Raw genomic sequence first — 8,718 nt, forward strand, 5'->3', positions numbered from 1 at the left:
GCGGGATAGAACCCTCATGCGAAGCCCTAATCGGACAGTATAGGCTTGAACGTGCAGCATTGCATCCTATGCACGAATGCTGGTCAAGAACCGAAGCTGCTGCTCTGCAAGCGTACAAGTGATTGCCGTGCAGGACTGGACAGCAACCAAGTGCCGAGGAAGCCATGCATACTCACGCTCTAATTCCAAGGTTGGATCCAGGCTGCTCAAGCTGGTGCCGTGCAGCGTGCAAGTTGGCAAATGAGATCGATATAGCCCGCTGCTGGGCTGGATGACTCCCAAGTCCTTCGGAAGACTTCATACAACAAGCCAAAATACTTTGCTTACAAGTAGTATTAGACCCGAAATACAGGGGTCCGGATTAAATAGTTAGTCGTGCAACAAAGCGACCAACCACGTGTTGATTTGTCACTAGCATAACACCCTTGTGTTGCCATGGAAAATAAATAGATGTAGGAACATTCTTTATAGAGGCGGCGGCTGAGCTAGTCCCGCCAACCGATGACCAGTGGCAAAAAGGAGATGATGGACTGGGCGCACGTGGTTCACCGGACTATTATGCTGGTCATACTCCCTTCTTTTCGGTTTATATGACTCAATTCAAAAATCTCATCAATCAAGGTAGATAGTGAGTGGTGGAATATTTTTTGTAGTTTGCAAAAGCATCAAATTAATGTTTTTGTTTTTCTCAAAAAAAAAATATTTACCAATGCATTAATTGCAATGCATGCATGCATAAAGTACATGCATTGGTCAATTTTCTCTTAATACTTGTATTCAATCATTTAATGCACCTTGGAATCTGAACTTGTGATGGGAAACAACGAAATTGAGCCTTATAAGATGGAAAAACTAAAATTTTGAGATAAGCCCTATGAACCGAAAAGGAGAGAGTAGTGGAGAGTAACATAGGTATGTTCATTTATTACTTTGTAGACTCATTTTGCATCGGAAAGCGCTATTTGATGCTAACATATTATGTTACTCTATTTGCCTCTCTCCTCATTAACTACTTGTCATCTCACTAATTTTGCTTAGACTGGTCACAATGGGAAGTAACTTAGAGTAGTAACATGCATATGTACTACCTTCATAGTGGGTAGTAACATATGTTTAGTGTCATACATCACTTCATTTATTATGTTGTAGACTCATCTTTTCTTGATATGTGTGATGTTACAGTAACTAGCTATGTTACCACATGCATCTCTTTCTTCATTAATTACATGTCACATCATCTATTTTGCCTAGATAAATGTGATGTTACCATCTATGTTACTCCCATTGTGGGTAGTCTTATGTGGCATCTATGTTACTATTTATGTTACTCTCACTATGACCAGTCTTAGGCTAGTCATAGTGTGGAGTAACATACACTATTGTCATGCATATGACACTAGTCTATTTTACTACAACCTTCATTGTGGGAAGTAACATAGAAGTAGTGTCATAAGGGGTTGTATTTATTAGCTTGTAGACTCATCTTACCTTGAAAACTGCTATCTGATGGTAATATATTATGTTACACCAAATACCTCTCTTCTTATTAACTACATGCCACATAGGTGAACTTATGTTGGGGTGTGTTATGTTACTAGTTAAGTTACTCCCACTATCCCACTATGACGAGCCTTGGGGATGTAAACTCAGTCCAGTTTAATCCCGTTTAAGCCCATTTATCGATCTAACGGTTCAATAAAGTTTGTTTTTCTAGGAAAAATGAACTGTCAAAGCTAACTAAAACTAACTAAATGGGACTTGTGGGCGCCGTTTATTGACCGTTTACATCCCTATAGACTATGCTACAACTCTCGGCGTTGTCTCGATCACGAGGGATGAAGCACTCGCTCCGTATGTGGTCCTCATTCGTGTGTTGTGCGGAAGTGCATGATCATATCCTCTAGACTATTAACACAGTTGCTTGGAGATGATACCTCAGGTTTTACTCGACCAATAGGAACTGCGTCTAGTAAATGATTCAAATAATTTTTGAGAGAAAAAGAGTTCTGCTCGTGGTACCATGCCACTTCGCATGCACCTTGCTTACTGACTTGGAACCTTCAAAATCAAACACTAGTATTCAGCTCACAAATTTGCTGATTTCTAGCTCTATCTTTTCAAACAAACTTGAATATAGATGCATTACATAGCTAGGCACTCATTCATCGGTGCAGTGTACATTTCTTCTGCAGTTGATGAACATGGATTACTATTCTTTGCAGTTGAACATTGATTCTCAAGAATTTTTCTTTTCTTTTCGTTGTTTTCTCCTTGTAGATCCATTAATTCTAGCGAGGTACTCCCTCTCTTCTAGTTTATATGGCTCAATTCAAAATCTCACAAATCAAGGCAGACGGTGAGTGGTGCAATATTTTTTGTAGTTTGCAAAAGTACTCAATGAGTGTGCTTGTTTTATCAAAAAACTGCGTTTACCAGTGCATTAATTGCAATGCATGCATGCGTGGGCAATAATTGAGCAAGGAATTTTACACGTATTGGTGAGGTTTCTCTTAATATTTGCATTGAGGGATTTAATGCATCTCAAAATGTGAACATGTGATGGGAAGCAATAAAATTGAGCTTTATAAAACGTAAAAATAATTTCTTTTGAGATAAGCCCTGTAAACCCAAATTTGTTTAATGAGGTCTTCTCCAGCGCGTAGCATCGATCACAGTATGACATTGTAGATGTAAACACACACGTTTGGCGAACGACTTCGCTTAGATTCGTCTTTGCCTAGGTCAGTATTTCTTAATCGCACTATCATGTTGTCGTTAAGCGATCACATGCCTTAAGGATGAATATGAAAACATCATAAGTAAATGTTTTTATCTACCAAAAAAACTCCTTAGAATGGGTGGATGTGCCTGTTTATTAACAGTAGAAATAGTTTGGAGTATTTGCATGTCATGCCACTTGGCAGATTACAGTGAAAACCTTGGCATTCTTTACATGACCATGTGCCATCTTTACCTAATAATAAAGCAAATTGCGTTTCTTTCGTCCGTAATAGCATTTTTCAGAAAAGTCTCTCTATTTCAGAGAATTCAACCCCCAGTCCCGTTTTAAGTCAAAACGAATCGTTATTTTTATATTTTACACAAAAGTCCCTATCTTTTCTTGAAATCAACCCGCCGTCTGGATTTAAGTCACACCCGAATCGTTTTACATTTTTCGAAAAAAAACCTGATGTTTTAAGTAATTCATCCGCGGATCATATTTAACTCAAACAAATGCTTTTTAAAATCATCCATATCTTTTAAACCGTAATTCCGATTTGAACATGTTATATATGAAATTTGATTAGAAAAATATGTAGAATATGAATATGGGATTATTTTTACCTGTTAAGTATTTTAAAATATTATTTTGGAATATATTTGAGTCAAACCAAATGATTTTCTAAATTATCTGTATCTTTTAAACCGTAACTTTGATTTTAACATATTATATATATGAAATTTTATTAGAAAAATGTGTGGAATCTAAATATGATGTTAATTTTACCTGTTAAATATTTTTAAAATATTGTTACGGAAGAAAACTTATAATTTATAGTGCAAGATCCGTTTTTTCATACCGGCGGCGATCCAGATTGCAAATAAACACCCCACTATAAGCATATAGGGAAAGGAAAACATCGATAACTACACATGCATACCTCTGAAAAATGTCGCAGAGAAAAACAACAAATTTCTCATCACGAGAGTGAGTGAGTGAGAGAGAGAGAGAGAGAGGAGAGAGAGGGAGAGAGAGACGTCTTAGGATTAACCATATTGAACGCACGTTTTTTGTTGTTTTGTGTGAACACCGAGGCCATCGCCGGCGAGGGTGAGAAGAAGGATAAGCGGCAACACAAATATGATGCCTCGCAAAAATAAAGGAGATGGACCTATTGTGGTCTTGAGTGATGGTTGTTGAGTTAAGAGCATGTGTTATGTTTTCTCTCCCGTTGCAACGCACGAGCTCTTTTGCTAGTAAAGGTAAACTTACATAAATATCTCATGGTATATTGCTTTAGGCCATGATAAGTACCAATGTGATGCTACAACACGGTGGAGGTGGGTGACGACACAGTGCCGATTGAGCTTGTGGGAGGGGGGTGGGGGGGAGAGGCCAAAGATGGCGATCATATTGATTGATTCATGGGTGTTGTTGAATAATATCCAAGGTCGAACAAGCCTTGAAGAAGTGAAGCTAATCGAGATAGTGGTTACTTACCCGTTCGTGAAGAGCCATGGCTGGGCACAGTCGTCAAAGTTTTTTGGAACGAGCAATGATAGCTCAAACTTCTGGCTTGCTTTTCGAGAAATTGTGTAGAGTTCCAAGGTCATTAATGGACATAGGAAAGATCCATTATTTCCTGTTGATTTTTCATTCTTTTCTTATAAGACTTTGTCAAAACTGTTCGTGGTTTCTCTCGTGGAAATCGACAGGAGCGCCTTTTAATTTGCTCTACAAGAAAATAATATTGTGTGCACGGTTACCTTGCACGAATACCAGTTGAGTCTGAATGCCTAGTTTTTCATTTCATCCGACCCATTCTATGGCAAAACACGGACAGATATTGAACCGCCTTCAAAACCGTTTCAACACCAGTGGTTGCATGCCTAGGTTTCCGTTTGATGCTACCAGACTGGTTTTGTTTGTTCCCTCAAATCTAGCGAGGTATCCGCCAAACCCAAATTTGTTTAATGAGGTCTTCTCCAGCGCGTAGCATCGATCACAGCACGGCTTTGTAGATGTAAACACGCAGGTTTGACGTATGACTTCGCTTAGATTCGTCGTGGCCCAGGTCAGTATTTCTTAATCCCACTGGCACGCTGCAGTTAAGTAATCGCATGCCTTATTTAGTAGATTAATCATGCATCCACTGGTACATCTTAATTACCACGCGGCTTAATTACACGCTTGCGAGAGTGGGCATGGATGCCACATGTGGCATGTGCTAGTGGGACGATATTATATGTTGGCAGACACGTAGATATGGATGGACGCGCACAGAGCCAGACTGATCGATCGGCAGTATATATTACCACCATCGTATACACAGATAGCAAGAACACAAACGAGCAGCTAGCTCTGCCTAACTTGTTCATTGATCCTATCTGAGCTTGGCTAATCTCTTCGATTCCACCTGTTTTCACTCCCCTCCCTCGACCCCACAAATTACTAATGGCGCGGTCGTCTTCTCCTCTCGTCAACAAGGCTTCGCCCACCGAGCAGCGCCGCCTGCTCCGTGCTCGTCGTTCTTCAAAGCGCGTCACCGCTTTGAGCCCGGAAGCGCTCCTTGATGCCACCCTCCCAGTGTTGCAGCAGGATGACGCCGGTGTCGTCGCTGCCGCCACGGCTCCGAAGCGAGATGCTACTATCTCAGACGAGACGCTGGCGGTTCACGCCGGGGAGAAGATGGGGAAGAACGGCGCCATGGACACAGACTCGATCGCGACACCTATCGTGAGCGGCACGACACACTGGTTCAAGAGCTCGGACGACCTCATCGCGTTCAGGGAAGGCCGGCGCCACAGCTTCGAGTACGGCCGCTATGGCAACCCCACTGTGAAGGTCCTGGAGGACAAGATCAGCGCGCTGGAGAGGGCCGAGTCGACGCTTGTCACGTCCTCAGGCATGAACGCCATCGTCGCCACACTGCTCGCCCTCGTACCGCCCGGCGCCGGCCACGTGGTGACCACGACCGAGTGCTACAGCGAGGCACGCACCTTCATCCGCGACAAGCTCTCCAAGATGGGCATCAAGGTGACATTCGTCGAGCTGAACGACATGGAGACACTCAAGGCCGTTCTTGACCAGAGCGACGTACGTTAATTTAGCAACTTGTAATTTGCTCAATTTATCAACAAGTTATGTCGGCTGTTTCTGATCGAGATGATTGGCTTTGATGCAGGTGACACTCTTCTATACCGACTGTCCGACGAACCCCCATCTCAAGTGCATCGACATTAAGCTCGTCGCCGATCTGTGCCACCGGAGAGGGGCTCTGGTGTGCATTGACAGCACACTCGCCTCGCCCATCAACCAGAAGCCACTCACCCTCGGGGCTGACATCGTCGTGCACTCCGCCACAAAGTACATCGCAGGACATCATGACGTGAGTAAACATCTTTGCTCTCAGATAATTGCACCACCATTTTGCTACTTTATTTCCAAGATCTCATCGTGCCATTCCATTTCAGGTCATCGCAGGATGCATCAGTGGCTCTGAGGCGCTCATCTCCAGAATACGCGCGTGGCATCACGACCTTGGTGGCGCCATTAGTCCGGTATGTAGTATCTATCATGTAGTACATGTTAATTAACACTCATTATTATTCAAGGAAAACTAGATGTTAACATTTGAGTTAATTGAAACTAACCACTTACACTGCAACCTAATTACTACAGGACGCAGCCTACATGACCATACGTGGCCTCAAGACAATGGCACTACGCGTGGAGACACAAAACCAAACTTCATTGCGCATGGCGCGCCTGCTCGAGAACCATCCCAAGATCGAGCGAGTGTACTACCCTGGGCTCCTAAGCAGCCCGTGGCACGACATTGCCAATAGCCAGATGACTGGTTTCGGTGGAGTCATCAGCTTCGAGGTAGCCTCGGACCTGCATGGCGTCATGAGGTTTGTCGATGCCCTGGAGATACCCTTCATCGCGACGTCCCTCGGTGGGTGCGAGAGCCTCGTGCAGCAGCCGGCAGTCATGTCCTTCTGGTACGTCACTTTTTTGGATCAATTTACATTTGCAACTTAATACAAACTTACAAGAAGATGCATGCAACATGTATGGTGGAATTTTTTTTGACTTATATTGCATGAATTTTTGTTTTCATCAGGGGTCAGAGTGATGACGAAAAGGCCAAGAATGGGATCAAGGACAACTTGGTGCGGTTCAGCTTCGGGATTGAGAAGTTTGAGGATCTTAGGGATGACATTATCCAAGCCTTGGAGAAGATTTAGGACACTTCCTGAGCAGCAATAGTGTAACAAGGATTTTGACCAAATTAGCGACGTAGAAACCCTTCTGTACATCTGATAGGTAGTCAATTTGCCCTAAACTTCAACGGAGATGTAATTGGTAGGATTCTTTTATTTCTTGAAGGAAGAAGCTCAAATTTGCTTCAGGACCAGAACCATATGTACCTGGAAGGAGATGAAATATAGAAGACACGTTACATTCTATATCACTAGTACAGTCATGGCATAACTAACATACGAGTCAAAAACCTAGTTCCCCACAGTTTTCCTAACTGCTTGTGCATATTGGTCAGTTAGCTCAAGTCAGCACAAGACGATAGGAAAACCATCAGTGAAGAGGACCATCACAGGAAGATCACCGAAGAGGCCCATCAAAGGAAGTTCTACATATATAAGCCACCCGCGGGTGGTGATGTGTTTATCATAGATGATTTTACATATTTTCATAGGGATACATGCTACACTACTGTAAATTAAAAAATCGTGCCTAAGCCTATAATTGTTTCACTAACAGATATGTACCTGCTTTGGTATTGGATTAAGCCTAGTCATAAGGATAGAGCTCTGAGGTGGATTTCTTTTCTTCCTCCTTAGTTGGATCATCTTTATTTGCGTATAGCCTTTCATTTGTAATCTTGTAATATATTTTTCTTAATAAAGGGAGAAGGTGTATGGGGCTTTTCCCTTACGGTATATATAGTAAAAAAAATACCTCTAGTTAATTAGTCAAAAACTTGTCGGTTTGAAATAATGTGGCTTTTCAAACGAGTAAAATGAAAAATATAGTTATCCTAGTAAAATGTTTGCCTTAAGAAGGTATTGACAAAAGCACTAAGCAACAGTCAATATGATGACATCACATGTGGCAATTAATCACAATAACATTATATTTTTCTTAACTTAGGCCATCATAGCTACTATTATTAATTTCATAGAATAGTTATCAGCAACAGTTCTTTGTAGAATAAAGCAATTGCTCTGGTGTATAACTGATACAAGACTTTTATGTGTGGCTAACAAAAATCATTTAGGCTGGATTATTGAAGATTCAATCATAACCACACAATCAGGGTATATAATGATCCAGCATATAAATAATTTGAGGATTATTAACTTTTATGTGCATTAACTTCTTGTTGTTATTTCTATTATTGTGAGGATTATTATTGTTGTTGTTGTTTTTGTTGTTGCGAGGATCATCATCATCATCATCATCATCATCATCATCATCATCATTATTTTGCAATGAAATTAATAGATAATCACGTGAGCCTGCTCATTCACTACTAGGGAAAAGCCTATACACAGAATCTTACCAGCAGCGAGCTTTAAAATCAGGCGCTGCTGCTAAGTAGCAGAAGCGCGGGTTTTTAAACCTCGCTACTACTAAGTTGATAGCAGTAGCGCTGGTTTTTAACCCTCGCTACTACTAAGCGGTCTCTACCGTACCCCCGGGACATGCCATAGTAGTAGCGCGGATTTTTAACCCTCGCTACTACTAAGTTGATAGCAGTAGCGCTGGTTTTTACCCCTCGCTACTACTAAGCGGTCTCTACCGTGTCCCTGGGCCATGCCATAGTAGTAGCGAGGGTTATAAACCCGCGCTACTACTAAGTTTTTACCCCTCGCTACTACTAAGAGGTCTCAACCGTGCCCCTCCGGGACATGCCATAGTAGTAGCGAGGGGTAAAATCCCTCGCTACTACTAAAGGTCCCATTTTGAAACTC

The 8,718-nt window shown here is 41.9% G+C and overlaps 1 protein-coding gene across 1 annotated transcript; it reads left to right on the top strand.

The window, feature by feature from the left end:
• Positions 1–5,176: 5,176 nt before the first annotated feature.
• On the top strand, positions 5,177–7,108 carry LOC119344680 (cystathionine gamma-synthase 1, chloroplastic-like). Its single transcript, XM_037615051.1, has 5 exons — positions 5,177–5,818; positions 5,907–6,110; positions 6,196–6,282; positions 6,404–6,726; positions 6,849–7,108. The coding sequence occupies exons 1-5, from the start codon at positions 5,177–5,179 to the stop codon at positions 6,970–6,972; spliced, it is 1,380 nt and encodes a 459-aa protein (XP_037470948.1). The 3' UTR covers positions 6,973–7,108.
• The last annotated feature ends 1,610 nt before the right edge of the window (positions 7,109–8,718 follow it).

Source organism: Triticum dicoccoides, unplaced genomic scaffold, assembly GCF_002162155.2.
Source record: "Triticum dicoccoides isolate Atlit2015 ecotype Zavitan unplaced genomic scaffold, WEW_v2.0 scaffold179303, whole genome shotgun sequence".
Classification (NCBI taxonomy): domain Eukaryota; kingdom Viridiplantae; phylum Streptophyta; class Magnoliopsida; order Poales; family Poaceae; genus Triticum; species Triticum dicoccoides.